Source organism: Elgaria multicarinata, chromosome 11, assembly GCF_023053635.1.
Source record: "Elgaria multicarinata webbii isolate HBS135686 ecotype San Diego chromosome 11, rElgMul1.1.pri, whole genome shotgun sequence".
NCBI lineage: Eukaryota > Metazoa > Chordata > Lepidosauria > Squamata > Anguidae > Elgaria > Elgaria multicarinata.
Window position 1 is genome coordinate 41730079 of NC_086181.1, and position 25301 is coordinate 41755379.

Consider the following 25301-nt stretch of genomic DNA (forward strand, 5'->3'; position numbering starts at 1 on the left):
AGAGCGATAGCTTCAAAAACAACGTAGTTATGCGCGATTATTTGCCGCAATGCAATCCTATGGCGAAATGTTTTCAAGATGGCGACCGGAGCGCTCCGCCTGAACTCAGAGCTCCGAAAAATGGTCGCTTCTCTTCGCCTTGCTTCTAGGGGGTCCACGGTCCGCTCCTACTCCGCCTCTGGGTAAGGCGGAGCAGGCCAATCCGCTACTGCTTCTACGCTCCTAATCGGAGCGGAGCACATCCCTAGTTTTCATTCTTCCCTTCTGGTATGTCATAATAGTGTCCTTCTGAAGTGTAGGAATTCAAAACTTTCCTTTCATTTGCATAATTGTATAGCCTTCACATATCAAATATCAAGCATATGTTCTGAATCTGACAATTTATTTCTGTAATAATTATAAATGCAAGCCTTTTGTATAATTCTACAGCTGTGTTGGATTTTCTATATAAATTGCAGTGACCCTGTCTTTTGATTGGACTTTTTTCAGTGTTTTGAAGCAGTAGCCCCAGTAAATTCACATGCACAACCTTAAATCATATACTAAGTAAAATAACTAATAGGCAATGCACCACTGCAAGGTACCCACTAGTGGTGTGCACGAACCCACCAATCCGCTTCTCTTCCAGATTCCCCCCCCCCAGACTTGCATTGAAATCCAAAACAGCCTACAACTTTTTTCCTGTTAACGTAAGAAACCTCAAGCTCAGCAGCATGATAGCATATCCATTTATACACATGCATGCCAAGCCTCAAGGAAATTCAAACATCCCCTGATTTTCGGGGAATTTTTGAAAATCAGACACCCCATTTTAAGACATGGGATTTACTCCAACATTTGGACAGATAAAAACTTGGAAGCAGGCGCCCTCACAGATGCCATCTAGATCCACATTCATGGCAAGTTTCAAGCAAATCACATCATCCCCTGATTTTTGGCGGGGCTTTAACCTCTAACTGAAGAAGCCTAATCTGGACCCGGAGGACGTTAACAATGACAGGCCGGTGGCTAATATCCCTTTCCTGGCCAAGGTGTTTGAGCAGGTGGTTGCAGGACAACTCCAGTCACTCTTGAATGAAACAGATTATCTAGATCTATTTCAATCAGGTTTCAGGCCTGGTTTTGGAACGGAAACTGCCTTGGTCGCCCTGTGGGATGACCTCTGCCGGGAGAGAGACAGGGGGAGTGCGACCCTGTTGGTTCTCCTGGACCTCTCAGCGGCCTTCGATACCATCGACCATGGTATCCTTCTGGATAGGTTGTCTGAACTGGGAGTTGGAGGTACTGCGTTGCAGTGGTTCCGCTCCTACTTGAATGGCCGATTCCAGAAGGTGGTGCTGGGGGATTATTACTCTGTGCCGTAGCTCCTAAACCCTGGGGTTCCACAGGGCTCTATCTTATCCCCTATGCTGTTTAACATATACATGAAGACACTGGGGGAGGTTATCCGGAGATGCGGACTGAGGTGTCATCAATATGTGGATGATACCCAGCTAAAACATTTCCTTTTCATCAAACCCAGGTGAGGCAGTGACTGTTCTGAACAAGTGCCTGGGCAAGGGAATGGACTGGATGAGGGCTAACAAACTGAGACTCAATCCAGACAAGACGGAGGTACTGTTAGTGTGTGGTTCATCTGTCCGGCGAGGTGATGTTTGCCCTGTCCTGGACGGGGTTGCACTCTCCCTAAAGGATCGGGTCCATACTTTGGGGGTGCTCTTGGCTCCAGAACTGTCACTTGAGGCACAGGTGAACTCAGTGGCAAAGAGCACCTTTTATCAGCTTAGGTTGATGTACATTGATGGTGCTATATAAAATAATAATAATAATAATAATAATAATAATAATAATAATAATAATAATAATAATAATAATAATATACCAACTACTCCCTTATCTGGACAGAGGTAGCCTAGCTACAGTTATCCATGCTCTGATAACCTCTCGTTTGGATTACTGCAATGTGTTGTACATGGGGCTGCCTTTGAAAATGGTCCAGAAACTTCAACATAGCAGGGCAGCACGTTTACTAACAGGGACTGGCCGACGAGGCCACATTACGCCAGTCCTTTTCCAGCTTCATTGACTGCCAGTCCAGGTCCAGGCTCGATTCATAGTGCTGGTATTAACATTTAAAGCCCTAAATGGCTTGGGGCCAGGTTATCTGAAGGAATGCCTCCTCCCATATGTACCTGCCCGGACCTAAAGATGATCTACAGGGGCCCTTCTCTGTGAGCCCCTGCCAAAGAAAGTGTGGCAGGTGGGAACTAGAAGGAGGGCTTTCTATGCTGTGGCACCCCAGTTGTGGAATGAGCTCCCCAGAGAGGTCTGCCTGGCGCCTACACTGTACTGCTTTCATCGCCAGCTGAAGACCTTTTTATTCTCTCGATATTGTAACACTTAATTTTAACTTAAATTTAAATTCTACTGTTCTAACTCTGTATTTTAATCTTATATCAATTTTGCTATGTAGTTTTATCCTGGTTGTGCTTTTTATACTGTATTTTGTAATTGTGCTTTTAACATGTTGTTTGTTTTATGATGGTTTTAACTTTTGTGAACCGCCCAGAGAGCTTCGGCTATTGGTCGGTATAAAAATGTAATAAATAAATAAATAAATAAAAAAAAATAACGCATCACCCCTAACCCCAATTCACACCCCTTTCGGTATCTCTGTCAATTTTCATGTTAGAAATGTCAAATTAGACACCATGACACCTGATGCATGTATACACATGCATGCCAAGCCTCAAGCAAATCCAAGCATCCCCTGATTTTTGGGGAATTTTTGAATATCGGACACCCCAATATCTCAGTGATGTAAAGCTGCAGGCAGCTCAATGGAGCCATTTCAAAGGAAATCCCAACATGCCATGAATTGGGGAGCAGATAGCCCTAAATATGAATTGGGGAGAAGATTACCTTAAACCCTTCTTCCACACTTGAAAAATTTATTTGGAACGTCAAAAAGTCTAAGTGAGCGCAGGAAGGACTTATCCCCTGATTCAAAGCAACACACACACAAACCATCCCTGCGAGGCGGGCACAGAGGAGGGGGACTGGCAGCAAGCATGCTGGAGGCTGGTGGGCACGAACTACAAAGCCCATCATGTAGTGCAGCTCCCAGGAGGAGGAGAGAGGGAAGGCAGCCAGGCAGCCAGGCAGCAGACATTTCTGGGGGCACAAGGAAGTGAGGCAAGGATTGTTTGTTTCTTTCTAAGCCAGCAGTAACGCATTGCAAACCAACCCTGCGAGGTGGGCACAGAGGAGTAGGACTGGGAGCAAGCATGCCGGAGGCTGGTGGGTACAAACCACAAAGCCCATCATGTAGTGCAGCTCCCAGGCACCAGGTGGGCAGAGAGGCAGGCAGAGATATGCCATAGATCTATGGGGGAGTCAGCCCCACCACAGCAGCACCTCGGGGGGAAGGCAGGCAGGCAGGCAGGCAGGCAGCCATTGTTTAATAATGGCTATGATCACAGTGCAGTCAATCAACTCTGAAGCAAGGATCACAAAGCTTTACTCTTATCCTCCTAGCCTCCTAGTTATGGGATGCAAAAGGAAAGGCATCTCTCTGTGCTGCTCCCGCCTCACAGGGATGGTTTGCATTACTGGCTTTGAAACAATCCTTGGCTCACTTCCTTGTGCCACCAGAAATGTCTGCTATTAGTTATGGGATGCAAAAGGGATCTCTCTGTGCTATTCTCACCTCACAGGGCTGGTTTGCTTAACTGGCTTTGATGGCTTGGAAAGTGGAAACAATCCTTGGCTCACTTACTTGTGCCCCCAGAATTGTCTGCTGCATGCCTGCTTTCCTGCCTCTGCCTGGGTGCTGTCGTTGTGGAGTATTGGGATCTGCTGCCTGGGACTTACTTCCCCATGGATCTATGGCATATCGTGTGTGTGTGCGTGTCACTTCTCTGCCTGCCACTCTGCCCTCCTGGTGCCTGGGAGATGTAGATGGGCTGTGTGGGTCACCCCACAAGCCTCTTGTATGCTTGCTCCCAGTGTTTCAGGCCAGGGCATAGCTGCCACCTGCTGCTGCCTCTCCTCTTCTGTGCCAACCTCACAGGGCTGGTTTGTGGGTGTCTTGCTTTGACTCAGGGCATTAGTCCTTCCTGGGGATGAAAAGGCAGCTGCATTGCTGCTGCGCTCACCCTGTTGAAGTTCCTTCTTAATTTTTGAAGTGTTGAAGATTCTTATTTAGGTTTATCTTTAAATATTCCCTACAATTCATGGCATGTCGGGATTTCCTTTCAAATGGCCATGAAGAGGCATCTATTTATTTAGAAGCCCATTTAGCTGTCTGCAGCTTACAAAATCCATGAGATAAAGGGATGTACTAAAACAAAGGACAGTACTTGCCCATAGGGATCCATTGCAAAGCGCTTGCCCATAGCACTCTATAGGTGGGAATTGTCCTGTTTCCCTATGGGCAGGCACTTTGCAATGAATTCCTATGGGCAAGTATGGTTTCCCCATGGGCAAGTACTGTCCTATGTTTTAGAATGTCCCTGAGATAGATACATTTCTGAAAATGGGGTGGGGGATTTTTACATATTCTCCAAAAAATCACTGGATGCTTGGATTTGCTTCAAACTGGCCATGAATGTGGATACATGGATAAGCTCTCACGGTGCCAGTTTTGAGGTTTCTATAACGTTAAAAGTGATGGAGATGTAGAAAGGTTTGTTAATTGGGGTTAGGGTGGAGGGTTAAAAAGTTTTTTTTTAATCGCTAAAAATCAGGACATGGTTGGATTTCCTTGAAACTTGGCAAGAACGTGTATCTAGGTGGAACCTGAGATAGTTTCCTTCTTCCCTCCCCATCCCTTTTTCCTTGTGCTTTGTGTCTTTTTTAGAATGTAAGCCTGATGGCAGGGACTGTCTTCTTTATTGATAAATTGTCAGCCGCTCCAAGAGCCTTTTGGCTGAGGGGCGGGATAAAAATACTCTAAAATAAATAAATAAATAAATAAATAAATAAATAAATAAATAAATAAATAATAGTGCCCATTTTCAAATTTGTATCTTGAAAAATGAAAGAGAAACTTGCATTTCTGAAAATGGGGTGGGGGGTATTTACATATTTGCCACAAATCACTGGATGCTCAGATTTGCTTCAAACTGGCCATGAATGTGGATGCATGTATAAGCTCTTGTGGTGCTGATTTTGAGGTTTCTAACATTAAAAGTAAAAAACTTACAAGCATTTGATTTTCAGTGCAAGTCTATGGGGGGGGGGGAAACGCAGAGCTCCGATCCAGATCCAGAGCCCCACCGCGGAGCGGAGCAGACCATAGGCGGATTGGTGCATGGTAGAGCAGACTCGATCTGGAAGTTGCGGTTCGGGATCCAGAGCAGATCGGGGGGTCCGTGCACAGCCCTACCTTTAATGAATCCAAATGTATCACCCATAGTATGCCGATGTTCTGCAGTGTTTGGCTGTCTTTTGTTCCAACCTACCTGAGCACCAAGGGCAAATACATCGTAGCTGTGGAGATCTTCACTATCTTAGCTTCTAGTGCTGGGTTGTTAGGCTGTATCTTTCCTCCAAAATGTTACATTATTCGCTTGAAGCCTGAGATGAACACCAGGGAGCAGCTTATAAGGACAAAAACATGAAGATCAACTTCTCTTATCAAATGTACAGGAGTACTGCCTGTGAACAAAAGCCGGAAGTTTGGTCCTTCTCAGAGTCATCCCAATTAAAATAGAGAAACAAGAAACGTGATAGGCATTTTCTATTCTCCTAACTTGGTTTTTAAACTGCTTGACTGAAATTCTGTTGAGCTCTTTTTGTCATTCTTCAGGGTGTAGCACCTTCCCCAGGGTTGTCCTAATGTTACATTTCCAAAAGGAAACTCTGGCTACATCTTGTCTCCAATGCAGGGGCTGCCAAGCCCAACCTACCAGCATGTGCCGGTGGGAAAGGAAGGGGAATATATGTTGCACGCATGCTCAGCATGTGTGCAGCATGAGGTATGGGTGGGGCAATGCTTATAAAGGCAAAGTACACCAGCAACCCAGGCCAAAGCTAGACCTAAGGTTTATCCTGGGATCACCCAGGGTTCGCCCCTGCCTGAGCACTGGATCCCCTGTGTATCACCTAGATGAACAGGTTTGACCCCATGGCGACCCAGGGATAAACCACTTTTGCTTTCTGGCTCCCACCCTCCCTCCATCCCTCCCTGTAGCCAGAATTTATTTATTTATTTTTATATAATTTACTTTGAATGTGTGTTGGTGGCATATATATTTTTTTACCTTACCTAATCAACATGAGCTGGCTGAGGGTACTGTCTGTATTTTTTCTTTCTATACATTGCTCTGCAGTCTCCAAGACTACCTGCACTTCTTGATCATAAAAGTCCCTATGGAGGGATAAATTCATGACCTCCTCCCCTGTGTGGGAAATGTGGGAATCCAAGGAGGCTACAGGCTATCAAAGAGATAATTGTACAAAGAAAGACAAAACAATTATTCACACTCCTCAGCCATTTCATAAGTCAAGAAAGTACTAGAACCCCAAACCAAACTCAAGAGAATTTCTCCAAAATATTTCTTCTTTCAATTACTTTTTGAAAGCAATTTTACATCAAATTTATTTATTTATTTATTTATTTATTTATTTATTTATTTTATTGCACCTCTATATCGCCCAATTGAATGAGAAATGTCAAAAATATGTGGGAGAATTTTTGGCGAAGCACTAATCAGTAGTATTGGGATATGGACTCCAGGTGGAACCAGGATCCCCTCTCCAGAGGGGTATGTGACCTCTTTACACACCACAAAGGAAAGGGCTTTTTTTAGCTAGAAATTTGCCAGTTGCTTTTAATGAATCCAAGTTTGTCTCCTTCAGCATGCTGGTTTTTGGAGTGTTTGGTTGACTTTTGTTCCAACTTCCATGAGTACCAGTGGTACATACATAGTAGCTGTGGAGATCTTCTCTATCTTAGCTTCTAGTGCTGAGTTGTTGGGCTGTATCTTTCCCCCCAAATGTTATATTAATCTCTTCAAGCCTGAGTTGAACAACAGGGAGCAGCTCATAAGGAGAAAATAATAACTGTCACTCTTCCCAATCAATGCATTACTTCTGTGGTGTCTAAGGAACTGAGGCAATGGAACTACTACTAAGAGATAGTAGTATCTATCTACTATCCCAGATAAACCATCTTATTCATGTGTAGCCTCTTTGAAACTAGTTAGACACACTATCAAGCTGTTATACAAATGGGGGGGAAGCTCTAAAAGAATTCCATGTACTTCAATAAAAATCACCATTAGAATTTTATAAAAGCTGTTTATTTAAAAGCATCAGAAACACTCCTTCTTCATGTAGAAAACAACAGCATGGTGATTTGTAATACATAAAAAAGTAATTGTAAAATACTTTTCATTTGTTCATTCTTTCCTGTTATAAGCTTGTCCCTGCCAGTTACATAATAGTACAAAATAGGGATGTGCTCCGCTCCGATTAGGAGCGTAGAAGCAGTAGCGGATTGGCCTGCTCCGCCTTACCCAGAGGCGGAGTAGGAGCGGACCGCGGACCCCCTAGAAGCAAGGCGAAGAGAAGCGACCATTTTTCGGAGCTCCGAGTTCAGGCGGAGCGCTCCGGTCGCCATCTTGAAAACATTTCGCCATAGGATTGCATTGCTGCAAATAATCGCGCATAACTAGGTTGTTTTTGAAGCTATCGTTCTGGAAATTCTTGTGCACAGAGAGTCGTGGATGGGGGTCATTTTGAGACCACTCTCACCTCTCTGCGTGCTGTGGTTCACGTGCAATATTTTTTTAAAAATCGGGTCAACCGCGCAGCTCAAACTGAGTTTCGGCTTTTCGCCCATAGGATTGCATTGAGGGAAAGAATCGGGGATAACTGGGGGGGGTTTAAGCTATCGTTCTGAAAATTCTTGTGCACAGAGAGTCGTGGATGGGGGTCATTTTGAGACCACTCTCAACTTTCTGCGTGCTGTGGTTCACGTGCAATATTTTTTAAAAAATCGGGTCAACAGCGCGGCTCAAACTGCGTTTCGGCTTTTCGCCCATAGGATTGCATTGAGGGAAAGAATCGGGGATAACTGGGGGGGGGGTTTAAGCTATCGTTCTGAAAATTCTTGTGCACAGAGAGTCGTGGATGGGGGTCATTTTGAGACCACTCTCAACTTTCTGCATCGTACGGGTCGCGGGCTAGACGTTTTTAAAAAATCGGCGGGAAAAATACCTTTTTCAATGGGCTGAGGGGCAGAGTCAGCTCCCGGTCATGATGATCCCAAAGTTGGAGGAGGGCATAGGCAAAACAGGTAACTTGGGATTCTGGGAAACTTCTCTTTCTTCATCTGAACGGGCTTTTCCCCGTGTTTTTTAACACAGTAGCCCCACCAAATGCACAAACACAACCTGAAATCATATACTAAGCCAAGAATAAGAGATAGAAAAACACAGCACTGCTCCCCACCCTAACCTTGGGGAACAACTGAATCGATGTGGTGCAAGGGGATGAGCTCCCCTAGGGCATCTCATCGTGGACGTGCCCCCACTCTCTCTTGCACTGGAAGGCCATAGAGCCTTCCAAAGAGAGTAAAACGGTGGAGCAATGCCTCTCATGAGTTGAAGTGAATGGTCACTTTTCAGTGGTGGAGCAATGCCTGTTCTGAGTCGAAGTGAGAGTTTTACTTCTTCTCGGAGCTGTGGCTGTCAGTGTCTTGAACTGGCAGCTACTTCCCCCTCCCCCGGGCACGTCCCCCTATTGCTGGTAAAAGACAGATATAGCCTTTTAAAAAAAGTTCTTCTTGTTGTTTATTGAGCAACACTGCTGCTTTTAATTCCACCCCTCCTTTGTTTATTGATTGATTTATTCCATTTTATATGCATTACTGGCTTATCCTTGGCTCACTTCCTTATGCCCCCAGAAATGCCAGCTGCATGCCTGCCTGCCTTCCCTCCCTCCTCCCCTGCCCACCTCGCAGGGATGTTGTGTGTGGGGTGCCCGATTTTCAAAAATTCGCCAAAAATCAGGGGATGATGGGATTGCTTTGAAACTTGGCATGCGTGTGTATATCCCCATGAGGTGTCATGGTGCCAAACATGAGGTTTCTAACTTGAACAGAAAAAAAGTTGTATAATTTTTTAGCTTTCAATGCAAGCCTATGGGGGGGGAAACGGAGCTCCGGATCCGGATCCGGAGCTCCGGGCGGAGCGGAGCGGAAGTGGGCGGAGCGGGGGCGGGGCGGAGCGGCCCGATCCGGAAAATGGCGGATCTGCAAGTGAAGCGGAGCGGGGGGTCTGTGCACACCCCTAGTACAAACATTATGTACCAAATAAAAACCATTTTATCACTTCTTATCTTCATATTCATCTTAGATTCTGCAAGTGACAATGCATTTGGATTATAAATTGAAGTCATTTGTATAATTGCACAGCCATGCAGGACTTACTATGCAAAATTACAGTGATCCTACTATACACTATCCAATAATCTAAAGTAAGACCAATGTTAGTAGCTTAGCAAGGTCAGAAACCTTGGAATGTAATCCGGGTGGGCTTCTGGCAGACATTCAGCTCTCCGTGGGATCTATATGACTAGGGCCATAACTAGACCGGGTGAAATCCCAGGCTGATCCCTGGGATCATCCCTGTGCATCCACATGACACACAGGGGGATCCCAGGATCAGGGAGGGATGATCGCTCTTTTGCTCTGGTATTTCACCCTCCCCTTTTAGACCTGGTTTCTCCGCAGCCTTGGGCCAAGCCTGAGACAACACAACAGGTGGTCATAGAATCATAGAATCATAGAATAGCAGAGTTGGAAGGGGCCTACAAGGCCATCGAGTCCAACCCCCTGCTCAATGCAGGAATCCACCCTAAAGCATCCCTGACAGATGGTTGTCCAACAGCCTCTTGAATGCCAGCTGCCTCTTGAATGCCGTGGTTTGGTGCCACGGTTTGTCACAGCTCCTTGTAATTACTTGCGAGGAGCTGTGACCCGCGCATGAGGCACAGAGATCCTCAGGAGCACTGTGCCCATTGGGGTGGGGGAAGCGGGGATTTTTTTTAAAAAAAAAACACAAACCTTTTGCGCCTGAGTGTTTGTGCGCTGCTGTCTCTTTAAGAAAAGAAAAGAAAAGAAAATGGTGGGCAACATGCCTGTCCGTCTGAGGGTGACGCGTGCCACGTGTAAACAGAGGGGGGATCTTGTGATAAAACCATCACGAGATCTTCACCCCTCCATCACGGACTGTCAGGTAGGTCTAGCTAAGGCCTAGATCTATGACTAGAAGCACAAATGGGAAGGAAAGCAACGTGCACTGGGCCTGTTCAGAAGACACCTTAAACCATGTCTTTAAACAGGGCGATTAAGCTAGAAAGCCGGGCTGTGTTCAGAAGACACCTTAAACCACAGCTTTAACCAAAGTGAAAGAGGCTTTTTTGCTTTATTCAACATAGTTAAAAACATGGTTTAAGGTGTCTTCTGAACATGGCCTGGCTTTCTGGCTTAATCACCATGGCTTTAATCCACTTTTTTCTGGGTTTCATGGGCAAGTGTGGCCAAAATGAAGTTCTGGAATTGTTATCGCTTTCTATGCCTCATGGATAATTTGAAGACACTCCCCAGGTATAGCAGGGGAGACTTTGTTCTTATCATAAGATTAAGACCTTGATCTTATCATAAGATCAAGACTATGAGACCTTGATCTTATCATAACTACATGGAAACACCTGGCAGAGATGAGACAGCCTTGTGCAGGGAGTTTTATATTCCCAAGTCTCAATATATTTAAAAAAGGCAACAGTGGCAAGAAAAACTGGTAATTGGGTGGATAGCTAATAACCTGGAAGACACAAACAAACTTCAAAGTGGCCTTGATAGGTTGGAACACAGGGCTGAAAGATATGATGTCTAGCTGGACATCAGAAAAAACTTCCTGACTGTTAGAGCAGTACGATGACGGAACCAATTAGCTAGGGAGGTCGTGGGCTCTCCCACATTAAAGGCATTCAAGTTGTAGCTGGACAGCCATCTGTCAAGTATGCTTTAATGTAAATTCCTGTATTGAGCAGGGGGTTGGACTTGATGGCCTTATAGGCACCTTTCAACTCTACTATTCTGTGATTTTATGGTGGAATGAGCTATGTGGTTATTTATTTATTTATTTATTACATTTTTATACCGCCCACTAGCCGAAGCTCTCCGGGCAGTTCACAAAAATTAAAACCACAATAAAACAACCAACAGGTTAAAAGCACAATTACAAAATACAGTATTAAAAACACAACCAGTATAAAAAGCCCAACCACATTATCCCGTGGTAGGATAGCAGATTCACTCTTGGATTTTCTTTCCTCTAGTGTTCTATGACTAAAATAATGTGCATTCCAAGGCATTCAAAACTGCTGCATACATTGGGGAAAATATTTACAAAATGTTCATACAAATGAAAAAAGAATCATAGAATCATAGAATAGCAGAGTTGGAAGGGGCCAACAAGGCCATTGAGTCCAACCCCCTGCTCAATGAAGGAATCCACCCTAAGGCATCCATGACAGATGCTTGTCCAGCTGCCTCTTGAATGCCTTTAGTGTGGGAGATCCCACAACTTCCCTAGGTAACTGATTCCCTTGGCCTACTGCTCTAACAGTCAGGAAGTTTTTCCTGATGTCCAGCTGGAATCTGGCTTCTTTAACTTGACCCTGTTATTCCATGTCCTGCACTCTGGGAGGATCGAGAAGAGATCCTGGCTGTCCTCTGTGTGACAACCTTTTAAGTATTTGAAGAGTGCCATCATGTCTCCCCTCAATCTTCTCTTCTCCAGGCTAAACATGCTCAGTTGTTTCAGTCTGTCTTCATAGGGCTTTGTTTCCAGACCCCTGATCATCCTGGCTGCCCTCCTTTGAACACCCTCCAGCTTGTCTGCGTCCTTCTAGAATTGTGGAGCCCAGAACTGGACGCAATACTCTAGATGAGGCGTACCAAGGGCCGAATAGAGAGGAACCAGTACCTCACGTGATTTGGAAGCTATACTTCTATTAATGCAGCCCAAAATAGCATTGGCCTTTCTTTCAGCGATATCACACTGTTGGTTCATATTCAGCTTTCAATCTACAACAATTCCAAGACCCTTCTCATTTGTAGTATTGCTGAGCCAAGTATCCCCCATCTTGTAACTGTGCCTTTGGTTTCTATTTCCTAAATGTAGAACTTGGCATTTATCCCTATTAAATTTCATCCTGTTGTTTTCAGCCCAGCACTATCAAGCCTATCAAGATCACTTTGAAGTTTGTTTCTGTCTTCCAGGGTATTAGCTATCCCACCCAATTTTGTGTTATCTGCAAATTTGAAAAGCGTTCCCTGCACCTCATTAATAACAGTGTTGAAGAGCACTGGGCCCAGGACTGAGCCCTGTGGTACCCCACTCGTTGCCTCTCCCCAGTTTGAGAAGGTTCCATTGATAAGTACTCTTTGAAAATTGACAGAGTTCTAGCATGGGACTTGAATTGGGTTGAGTTAAAAGGTGAAACCCCTCCAAAAATCAGGGGTGATGGGATTTGCTTGAAATGTGCCATGAATGTGGATCTAGATGGCATCTGTGAGGGTGCCCACTTCAAATTTTGTATCTGTCAAAATGTCAGAGTAAATCCCATGTCTGAAAATGGGGTGTCCAATTTTCAAAAATCCCCCCAAAATCAGGGGAGCCTTGGATTTGCTTGAGGCTTGGCATTCATGTGTAAACATGCATTAGGTGTCACGGTGCCTAAAAGGGGTGTGAATTGGGGTTAGGGGTGATGCTTTAGAGGTTAAACCCCTGCCAAAAGTCAGGGGATGATGGGATTTACTTGAAACATGCCATGAACGTGGATCTAGATGGCAACTGTGAGGGTGCCTGCTTTGAAGTTTTTATCTGTCAAAATGTAGGAGTAAATCCCATGTCTGCAAATGGGGTGAAAGATATTCAACAATTCCCCGAAAACCAGGGGATGCTTGGATTTGCTTGAGGCTTGGCATGCATGTGTATACATGGATAAGCTATCATGGTGCCTAGTTTGAGGTTTCTAACATTAACAGTAAAAAAGTTGTAGGCTTTTTTGGATTTCAATGCAAGGCTATGGAGGGGGACAGCGGAGCTCCGATCCGGATCCGGAGCTTCACAGCGAAGCGGAGCGGACCATAGGCGGAGCGGAGTGGAGCAGAGCGGACCCAATCCGGAAGTTGTGAATCTGGAAGAGAAGCGGATCGGGGTGTCCGTGCACACCCCTATTTGATTGCAACTATTTTTTTAAAAAAAAAATGGAGCTGCAGTGTGGGCTTCATTTCACCAGGAAACATTACACCAAGCTGATGACTTCATCTGATGGCCAGAAATAACTTCTGCTGTTTCCTCATGACTGATACGTTAAACCCATCTGTTTTTTGTCCCACTAATGAGCAAATCAAACTTTTCTCAGAATTGAAAAAAACATGTTTGTGAACTATGTTGCCACTCAGAGAAAAGAAATGATTATCTTCCCTGTCATTACTGAAACCACTGTAATTTGTTTTCCCCAGGTCCAGTGGGTTTTTAGAAAGCTGAAAACTGTCATGAAACATGTTACAAATAGCCCTCCACGTGTGCCATGGAGGGCAAGAGGCAGGCAGGGCTCTGTCACTTTGATCTCCAGTGGTTGCTTTTCCTCCCCTTTTCTAGCCCAGGCTTCTAATCTCTGTTGGCATTTGTAACCATGTTGCTACTATAGAGAAGGCAGAGAAGTCTCCAACTACATAGTACATTGGCAAAATCTGGTGCCAGCCAAGGTAGCCTCCTGAATCCAAGCATAAACTGAAGATGGATGCAGGACGGTTTGCATCCAGAGAGAAGGCTTGGCATCAAAATAGTGGATTTCCAGTGTTACTGTTGCTGCTGTTGCTTCTCCATTGGGTGTGTGAAGTCGATACAATGAATTGTCTCACTATTGATCCTGCCCCTCTTGCATTTGAGTCTTATCAGTCAGGGGACTTCATTATCGGTGGGATGGTTTCTCAGATTTGTACCTTTTCCCCAGCATTTAATTTCAAGGAATGTCCTTGGCAGGAGTTCTCTGAATTCAGAATGTAAGAATTTCTCCTCCTCCACATGGCCAGATCATAAACCTCAAACACTAAATACCAATTTCATTTAAAAGATTGACACTTGACATATATGCTTATACATTCTCCGTCTAAATGAAATAATTCCTCAGGGTGTGTGTCACCACTTGCAGACATTACAAACTATATTGAAATTTGAAGAATTAGAAGAAGAAAAAGTTTTTACTTTTTAAAAATAATAATAATAATCAGGTTAAGTCTAACAAGCAAGAAAACATAAAAATCTAAAAATAAATAAAGCAGCAGCCAAAAATTGTATAAAAATACTCATCAGTGTAGATGTCAGAACTACACAGTGCTTAATCACTATGGCTTCGTGTTTCATCTGAACAGGGACAATGATGAGGATCACCTGCTGGGGAGGGGGAGGAGGGAGGGAACAATTGGGTGGGAATAGATCAGAATGTTCTGCTTGAGATTCTTAAAGCTTACAATATCCTGGATTAGGGGGTCGGGCTGCCTGGATCTCTGATCTGGAGCTGTCCAACTGTGAGGTGAGGATACGTTTAACTGGAGGTCCAACGTCTTTCTCTAAATGATGAAGCTTACAGCCAAAGAATGTAAGAGCATTTGGGAGCAATAGACCACATATACTCATCTGTCAGTGATGTGATAACATGTAGAAAACGTGAGCCACTCAATACTCCACATGTAGTTATCTGTATTAGAAATGGAACACCTTCTAGGCATTTAAATGGTAGAAGTTAATGCCTCTAGACATTACATTGCTTACTATGCCTTTTCCTTGATTCCCCAATATTCTCTTTTCGGTTATGTACACAAATCCGGAACTTTTTCTCACCTGGTTAACTTCTGCACCTTTCCCCCTCTTGTATAGCTCTATACTTCCTTTTTCCAATTGTTCACTGTTTTTAACTTTTGTAAACTGTCCAGAGAGCTTCGGCTATGGGGTGGTATATAAATGTAATTGATAATAATAATAATAATAATAATAATAATAATAATAATAATAAATACCATTTCATCAAATTAAATTTTCTGCACTCCTTTCCCACAATCTCACATTTTTTTCTCATAATCCTTTCTTAACTGAAAATTACTTCTTAACATGCTCTCATAATGTGCTCTTAAAATTAGCAATGATTTTGTTTGTTTTTTAAAAAATGTATGGTGGCCTGATTTCATAGTTAAAGGCAAACTGGAACGTGAACACCAGCATTATTGTCATGTGCAGCATGGATTTAATGCACAGATGCTGAAGCATGGATGGAGGAGCTGTGTCATTCCAAATGTTGCTGGATTCCCACACCCATCAGGCCCAAGCAGAAATACAATTAGAATTTTTGTGTAGTAGAATTCTCCAATGAAAGGCTGTTTGTCTTGATTTGCAGGGTGGTGACAAAGTTCTACCAGCACATCTTGGCCTTGGATTTTGCTGTCAATGAGATCAATAAGAATCCCAAGATCTTACCGAATGTCACACTTGGATTCCACATCTATGACAGCTACAACGATGCTCAGATGACCTATCGTACCACCCTGGACCTTCTCTTCAAATCCCACAGATTTGTCCCCAACTATGAATGCGATGCCAACAAAAAACTAATAGCCATCATTGGGGCACTTGCCTTTGATGCCTCACTACACATGGCAAAACTATTAAATATCTACAAGATTCCACAGGTAAGACCTTTTCTTGGGGGTCAACATCTCTACAGGCTAGCAATGGGAGCAGTTGGGGCAGCAAATGGGAGAGAGGCAGAACTGGGAAGGACAACTGCCCTTCACCACTGACACTTTGCTCCCACCACTTTTTTAAGGATAAGAGTCAGGAATCTACGATCTCATTCTTAGTATGCCCTAGAGATGCATATATATTTCATTAAAAAAATAACTAAAAGTTGTTGTTTTTAAATGGGACCTAATATTCTGGATGAATTCATGATTCTCACTTATCCCCAGTCTGATTGTGGCTTCAATAATATTTGATGAATTTATTATTTTGCTCATATTATAGCATACTAGTAGCACAGATGGTGATGGTGGTTGTGAAGCTGCTGCTGCTGCTGATGATGATGATGATGACAATTCTTTCAGCTCACCTATGGCTCATATGCCCAAGCAGAGAGTGAAATGATGCAGTTCCCCTCTTTTTACCGCATGGTTCCAAATGAATTCCACCAGTATAAGGGAATTATCCGCTTGTTTAAGTATTTCGGATGGACGTGGGTTGGGCTCTTTGTGGTGGATGATGATCAAGGAGAACGTTTCCTGCAGGCCTTTGAGCCATTGCTTTCCGAGAATGGAATCTGTTCAGACTTCACAATACCAATCCCTGCCCGAAGAAGTATTAACACTAAACCAAGTATAGGAAATTTTATAGCCAATAATTATTACAGGCTTATCAATTTTGGGAAATCTAAAATATTTGTCATCTATGGTGAAATATATATCTTAATGCATATGTATTATCATTTATATGAAATAGAAATTCCTGAACATAAGGAAAATATATTTGTTGGAAAGGTATGGATTATAACAGCCCAGATTGATTTTATACTAGCAGATGTAAGCCGGGATTCCAATTTGCAAGTGTTCCAAGGTGCCATATACTTCAAGATTCACTCAAATGAACTTTTTGGGTTTGAGAAGTTTCTTCAGATGCTAAAACCTGATTGGTCAAAAGCAGATGACTTTCTGGAGCTGTTCTGGGAACAAGCATTTGACTGTTCTTTCCCAGATCCCCTGGTACCTTACAAGGTCTCTGGAAGATGCACTGGGGAGGAGAGGCTGGAGAACCTCCCTGCGCATGCTTTTGAAATGCCCATGACCGGCCACAGCTACAGTATTTATAATGCAGCTTATGCTGCAGCACACGCTTTACATGCCCTTTGCTCATCTCGGGCCAACCACAGAGGAATGGTGGGTGCCAAAAGTGTTGAACTAAAGAATCTGCAACCTTGGCAGGTAACACTTGTTTCCCAAATAATTGGTGAATGGGGTCACATACATTATCCGTGCTGTGTTCAGTGTATTCTGTGATTGCAACCTACAAAATAAGAAAATTACAAAATCATTTTTTCAGAGTGGATATTTGTGCATAAAAGAATGGGTGGAATTCAGCCCTAGTTATCCTTAGAGTAGACTTAGGCCATAGGGCTCAGTCCTGGGCCCAGTGCTCTTCAACATTTTTATTAATGATTTGGATGAGGAGGTGCAGGGAACGCTGATCAAATTTGCAGATGACACAAAATTGGGTGGGATAGCTAATACCCTGGAAGACAGAAACAAACTTCAAAGTGATCTTGATAGGCTGGAGTGCTGGGCAGGGGGTTGGACTCGATGGCCTTGTAGGCCCCTTCCAACTCTGCTATTCTATGATTCTATGAGGGACACCGGGCCTCATACCGCGCTCACTCCTCATCTAGCAATGGCCAAAGTCTGGATTGTTCTCCATATTAACAGGTTAAGATGTTTTGATTATTTTTTTATATTAAGCAAACAATATTTTCTCTATCTCTCCCTCCCTCCCTCCCCCCCTCTTTCCCTCTCAACTAGCTCCACCAATTTCTTCAACACTTTTCATTTAACAACTCCGCTGGAGAAAAAATATCTTTGAATGATAACAGGGAAATACAAGGGGGATTTGATATTACAAACTTGGTTACATTTCCAAACAGCTCCTTCCTTAAAGTTAAAATTGGATGGGTTGATCCCAATGGTCTTGAAGGAGAAGAATTCACCATTAATAAGGACATGATTGTTTGGCACAGCGGCTATAATCAGGTGTTGATTTTATGATATTAAATATTCTTGGTGGGGCCATCATTATAAGTCAGAAATAAGAAATATCACTTTCACGACTGGATTGCTCAAATGATCTGGAAAGTTCTGGTTGACTGTTGCATTCACTATTATCTGCACTTTTCCATTCCAAATGATCACCAGTTTATTTGTATACCAGCTGACACCTATTGTACACTCTCATCAGAATTACTGTACATCTTTAAATACAGATCCTGCCAATTTCTGTCTGTAGTGATTCCTGCCAACCTGGATATCGGAAGACAAAGGTGGAAGGGAAGAAGTTTTGCTGTTACGATTGTAATCGATGTCCAAAAGGGAAGATTTCAAATCAAACTAGTAGGTGATATGATGCACCATGTATAACAGTAACTAAGGGCTCATCTACACCCAGCAGGATATCCCACTATGAAAGCGGAATGAAAGCAGTGTAAAAAAAGCAAAAGCCATACTAATTCTTAGGGGTGTGCACGGACCCCCCACTCAGCTTCACTTTAAGATCTGCCATTTTCGGATCGGCCCGCTCCGCCCCGCCCCCACTCCGCCTGTGCCCACTCCACTCCGCTCAGAGCTCCGGATCCGGATTGGAGCTCCGGTCCCCCCCCATAGGGGGGGTTACCGGGCCCTGCCGCCATCACCGCCCATGCGGCGACGGCGGAAGAGCCCGGTAAGGAGGAGGGGGGCCTTACCTGCCTCCGTCTGTGGTCCATCGCCATCTTCAATTGAGCCCGTGGTTCCACCAGGAAGTCTGGGCCGCAAGTGTGGCCCAGACTTCCTGCTGGAACCACGGGCTCAATTGGAGACGCTGACAGACCCTGGACGGAGGCAGGTAAGGGAGAGGAGGGCGGGGGGGGTTACCAGGCCCTGCCGCCATCGCCGCCCATGCGGCGACGGCGGCAGAGCCCGGTAAGGGACCAAGGGGGAGGGGGGCCTTACCTGCCTCCGTCCGCGGTCCGTCACCATCATCAATTGAGCCCGTGGTTCCACCAGGAAGTCTGGGCCGTGCGGCCCAGACTTCCTGCTGGAACCACAGGCTCAATTGGAGATGCTGATGGACCGCGGACGGAGGCAGGTAAGGGAGAGGAGGGCGGGGGGCGTTACCGGGCCCTGCTGCTGTCGCCGCATGGGCGACAGTGACAGCAGCAGGGCCCGGTAAACCCCACTTACCTTTCTGGCAGAGCTCCGAATCGAGGCGAAGGATCCGCCTTCACCTCGATCCTCTTCGCCATGCTCCGCCGGCCCCCCAATCCTCTTCGCCTCCGCCTTAAGGGCAGGCGAAGCCCCCCGCTCTGCTACTGCTTCTCCGATCCGATTAGAAGCGGAGCACATCCCTACTAATTCTTTATAGTGGTATTGAAGTGCACTGAGAACTATTGCCATGACACATACCATATACCGCTTTCAGACCACATTTGTAGTGTTAAATCCTGCTTGGTGTAGATGTGTCATGGGCCCCAACAGTTGTCAGTGCACTTCAATTACACTATAAAGCAGTAGTGTGGCTCCTGCCTTTCATATTGGGGTGTGCACGGACCCCCCGCTCCGCTTCACTTCCAGATCCGCGATTTTCAGAGCGGGCCGCTTCGCCCCACCCCCGCTCCGCCCACTTCCGCTCCGCTCAGCTCGGAGCTCCGGATCCGGATCGGAGCTCCGTTTTTTTCCCCATAGGCTTGCATTGAAAGCTAAAAAAAAATCAACTTTTTTTCTGTTCAAGTTAGAAACCTCACGTTTGGTACCATGACACCTCATGGGGGTATACACACGCACGCCAAGTTTCAAAGCAATCCCATCATCCCCTGATTTTTGGGGAATTTTTGAAAATCGGGCACCCCATTCACACCCCTTTCGATAGCTCCATCAATTTGCATGTTTGAAACCTCAAACATGCCACCATGACAGCTTATCAAGGGATAAACATGCACGCCAAGACTCAAGGCATTCCCATCATCCCCTGATTTTTGGGGAATTTATGAAAATCCAACACCCCATTCACACCCCTTTCGATAGCTCCGTCAATTTGCATGTTCGAAACCTCAAATTCGCCACCATGACAGCTTATCCAGGGATACACATGCACTCCAAGACTCAAGGCAGTCCCATCATCCCCTGATTTTTGGCGGGGCTCTAACCTCTAACGCACCACCCATAACCCTAATTCACACCCCTTTCGATAGCTCCGTCAATTCACACCCCTTTCGATAGCTCCGTCAATTTGCACGTTAGAAACCTCAAACTTGCCACCATGACAGCTTATCCAGGGATACACATGCACACCAAGACTCAAGGCAGTCCCATCATCCCCTGATTTTGGGGGAATTTATGAAAATCCAACACCCCATTCACACCCCTTCCGATAGCTCCATCAATTTGCACATTATTGTTGCTCAATAAACAGCAAGAAGAATTTTTAAAAAAAGGCTATATCTGTCTTTTACCAGCAATAGGGGGTCGTGCCCGGGGGAAGGGGATGCAGCTGCCAGTTCAGCTCAAGAAAGCCATTGCTTCACCAACAGCTCTGAGCTTGAGAAGTAAATGCTCACTTCAACTCATAATAGGCATCGCTCCACCACTAAGAAGTAAACACTGACTTCGACTCATGATAGGCATTGCTCCACCGTTTTACTCTCTTTGGAAGGCTCTAATGGCCTTCCAGTGCAGGAGAGAGTGGGGGCACGTCCACGATGAGATGCCCTAGGGGAGCTCAACCCCTTGCACCACATCTTTTCAGTTGTTCCCCAAAGTTAGGGTGGGTAGCAGTGCTGTGTTTCTATCTCTTATTCTTGGCTTACTATATGATTTCAGGTTGTGTTTGTGCATTGGTGGGGCTACTGTGTTAAAAAACACTGGGAAAAGTCCGTTCAGATGAAGAAAGAGAAGTTTCCCAGAATCCCAAGTTACCCGTTTTGCCTATGCCCTCCTCTAACTTTGGGATCATGTGATCATGACCGGGAGCTGACTCTGCCCCTCAGCCCTTTGAAAAAGGTATTTTTCCTGCCGATTTTTCCAAAAAGTCTAGCGTGCGACCCACACCACGCAGAGAGGTGAGAGTAGTCTCAAAATGACCCCCATCCACGACTCTCTGTGCACAAGAATTTTCAGAACGATAGCTTAAAAATCAACCCAGTTATCCCCGATTGTTTTCCTCAATGCAATCCTATGGGCGAAAACCGCCGTTTGAGCAGCGCTGTCCGTTTGTTGACCCGATTTTTAAAAAATTCTAGCACGCGACCCGCACGACGGAGAGAGGTGAGAGTAGTCTCAAAATGACCCCCATCCACGACTCTCTGTGCACAAGAATTTTCAGAACGATAGCTTAAAAATCAACCCAGTTATCCCTGATTGTTTTCCGCAATGCAATCCTATGGGCGAAATGTTTCAAGATGGCGATTGGAGCGCTCCGCCTGAACTAGGAGCTCCGAAAAATGGCCGCTTCTCTTCGCCTTGCTTCTAGGTGTCCGCGGTCCACTTCTACTCCGCCTCTGGGTAATGCGGAGCAGGCCAATCCGCTACTGCTTCTACGCTCCTAATCGGAGTGGAGCACATGCCTATTTCATATACCATGTTCATACTGCTTTCATAGTGGACTATGCTGCTTGGTGTAGTTGAGCCCAAAGATTAATGTCCTTCAACACACTGGAAGAGGGAACTCCCACCATGTGCATGTACTGTAACGACTTTGGGGATTTGGGAGTATCCCTCTAGTATACCAAAGTAATTGCGGACAAGACAAACTCAGAATTTCAAACCATAAGATAGTTTTCTGCAGAAGAACTGATAAAATCAAATGAAGTTAGTGGTGGAAAGGGTTCACATAACTAAGGGCTTTGCTAGACCTGCCGGCTTATTCCGGCAGGGAGGCGGGGCCGAGGCACACTAACGTTAGCGCGCGCCGCCTCAGCTTCCAGACGCCGGACGCGCAGGGACGACGCAAGCCCTGCAGCATCCGCCATTTTTTTTTAGTTTAAAGGGGCCAGGTGCGGCCCAAAGACTCCGGAGAAGGTAAGGTTTTTTTTTATGTAACCCACCCCATCCGCCCTCCCTCGCGATCTCCTGTTCGTCGCCCCCGCCCTCCCTCGCGATCTCCTGTTCGTCACCCTCCGTCCCCCTTCGCGATCTCCTGTTCGTCGCCCCCCGCCCTCCCCTCTCCTGCCGGTCCGGCCTTTCCTCCCCCATATCCCCCCCCAGATCACACACACACACACCCCGGCACGATGGGCACAGCGCTCGTATGAGCGCTGTGCAAGGTCTGCGGGTTTCTGGCGCTACTCGAGAGTAAACGAGTAGCCGCAAAAAGCCACGGAAGTAGCTAGACGTTTTGCAGCTCCAGCCTGAGGCCGGGGCTGCGAAAAAGGCGTGCCATAAGCGACTTGCTTATGGCACGTTAGAGGAGGCCGCAGTGCGGCCTGGGCCCAGATTCCCCTGTGCGTCATCAGGGAAACCGGGTCTCAAGGTGTGCTAAGGCCTCGTCTAGCAAAGCCCTAAGTTCACATAACTCAGCATTCAGATGAGAACCCATTTCTTTCTTTTTCAGGCCCTGATGACTGCTCTGAATGCCCAGAAGATCTATATCCAAACAAAGACCAAGATGAATGCATCCCAAAAGTCATAAGCTTCCTGTCCTTTGAAGAACCCTTAGGGAAAAGTTTAGCTTCCATTGCTGTTTCTTTTTCCTTGATCACAATCTTGGTGCTGCACACCTTTATTAAGCACAGGGATACCCCCATAGTCAAAGCCAACAATCGGGGCCTCACTTACACTCTCCTCATCTCTCTCCTGCTTTGCTTCCTCTCTTCTTTGTTGTTCCTCGGAAAGCCTGAGAAACTGACTTGCCTTCTTCAACAACCAGTTTTTGGTTTGATCTTCTCAGTGGCTGTTTCATGTGTGTTGGCCAAAACCATCACTGTGGTTGTAGCTTTCATGGCCAACAAGCCAGGGTCTACCATGAGGAAGTGGGTGGGAAAAAGACTGGCCACCTCCATTGTCCTTTCTTGCTCCCTCATTCAAGTTGGCATTTGTGTTGTGTGGCTCACAACCTCTCCCCCATTCCTGGATTTAGACATGCAATCAGTCCCTGAAGAAATCACTATGCAATGTCATGTAGGTTCTGCCATCATGTTTTATCTTGTCCTAGGCTACATGGCACTACTATCCATCATCAGCTTTTCCGTGGCTTTCTTAGCTAGGAATTTGCCAGACACCTTTAATGAATCCAAATTTATCACCTTTAGTATGCTGATGTTCTGCAGTGTTTGGTTGTCATTTTTTCCAGCCTACCTGAGCACCAAGGGCAAATACATGGTCGCAGTGGAGATCTTCTCTATCCTAGCTTCTAGTGCTGGGTTGTTAGGCTGTATCTTCTCTCCAAAATGTTACATTCTTCTCTTCAAGCCTGAGCTGAACAACAGGGAACTGATAATGGGGAGAAAGAATTAGAGCATCAAACTTTACAGTTCAATATATTACTTCCCTGGTGTCCAATGCATTGAGGCAGTGGGGGTAATTTTAAAAGATATCAGACAACCGTGTTCAACTCATGTTACAGAATTCACCTATCATCTCTGTCTATCACCAGAGGGCTTAGAAGTAGGACATTGAGACCTTTCATGTTAGCCTCGCTTCAGACAAATGTTCTTTCACTCCTCCTTTCCCAGAATGGATTAACTCAGCAGCTGTTTCCAAGGAGACCCAACTTGGACCAACAGCTGTGTCAGCTGAGTCCAACTATCAATATTACTCGTCCTCTCCCAGAACTATGTCTTCATTCACCATTCCTGATGGCCACCACAAAATCAATAACCAAACTTGATGTTCCTTCCTCTGCTGTCTCCATTTTGTCACTTAGGTATGTTTCCGTACAGGCTTCAGCTGATACAGGTTGCTAAGCAACAGTAACAACACGTAATATCTTAATGCTTCTGTACAAGCATGATCAGGATGCTCTTACTTTCTGCTGCTCAAAATACATTTGATATAAAATGAAAATTATATGATATACTAGCTGCTCACGGCGTAACATACGCCGTTGTAGCATATCTTAACAAAGCTGCCCCTCACCCGACTTCTCCGGGATTTCCAAGGTAAACCTCCCCCCTTTCTGCCTCTTCACTCCCCAACCCCATGAAGTGGGCAGCACCATGTTCCAGAGTATGAGTGAGGCATGGCCAGGGCCCTTGGTGGCTGGGTGGGAGGCTGCTTGCCTCCTGATAGCCCCAGGCCCAGCCGTGCCTTGCTCATGCTCTGGACCATGGTGCTGCCCCCTTCATGGTGGGGGGGAGCGAAGAGGCAGAAAGGGTTGAGGTTTACCTTGGAAAGTCCGGAGGAGTCAGGCGAGGGGCAGCATTGTTAAGATATGCTACAACGGCGTATGTTACGCTGGGTGCAGCTAGTGTATCATATAATTTTCATTTTATATCAACCGTATGAGCTGGAACAGATGTGTATGCATGTTTCCAGTTTATTTTTAGATAGGAATTTATCAAAATGAACATTTTTTTCATAATTTGATGAAACAATAGTTTTGATTAAAAATCAATCAAAACGGAAGAGAAGCCAAAGATAACAAATTCACCCATCCCTATTTCAGGAAACAGTACAATGTCTCATTAAAATGTGTTGACACTGGAATTGAGCCAGCTGGTATAGATAGGGTGGAAACAGCTCTGGGCGGAGAGAGGGGGGGCACCACAGTAAATGTTAAGTAAGATATATTCCTTTAAAAGTATTGGAAACATTCCTCCTCCATAGCAAAATCAGCCCTATCATAATTCATAAATGGTTTTCATTCTTCCCTTCTGGTATGTCATAATAGTGTCCTTCTGAAGTGTAGGAATTCAAAACTTTCCTTTCATTTGCATAATTGTATAGCCTTCACATATCAAATATCAAGCATATGTTCTGAATCTGACAATTTATTTCTGTAATAATTATAAATGCAAGCCTTTTGTATAATTCTACAGCTGTGTTGGATTTTCTATATAAATTGCAGTGACCCTGTCTTTTGATTGGACTTTTTTCAGTGTTTTGAAGCAGTAGCCCCTGTAAATTCACATGCACAACCTTAAATCATATACTAAGTAAAATAACTAATAGGCAATGCACCACTGCAAGGTACCCACTAGTGGTGTGCACGAACCCACCAATCCGCTTCTCTTCCAGATTCCCCCCCCCCAGACTTGCATTGAAATCCAAAAAAGCCTACAACTTTTTTCCTGTTAACGTAAGAAACCTCAAGCTCAGCAGCATGATAGCATATCCATTTATACACATGCATGCCAAGCCTCAAGGAAATTCAAACATCCCCTGATTTTCGGGGAATTTTTGAAAATCAGACACCCCATTTTAAGACATGGGATTTACTCCAACATTTGGACAGATAAAAACTTGGAAGCAGGCGCCCTCACAGATGCCATCT

The 25301-nt window shown here is 45.1% G+C and overlaps 1 protein-coding gene across 1 annotated transcript; it reads left to right on the top strand.

Annotated features, from left to right (window-relative positions):
• Nucleotides 1–13934: 13934 nt before the first annotated feature.
• On the top strand, nucleotides 13935–23323 carry LOC134405913 (vomeronasal type-2 receptor 26-like). The gene is made up of 5 exons (XM_063137164.1): nucleotides 13935–14089; nucleotides 15478–15769; nucleotides 16184–17053; nucleotides 18103–18229; nucleotides 22422–23323. Exons 1-5 carry the CDS (start codon nucleotides 13935–13937, stop codon nucleotides 23321–23323), a joined length of 2346 nt encoding a protein of 781 aa, XP_062993234.1.
• Nucleotides 23324–25301: the final 1978 nt, after the last annotated feature.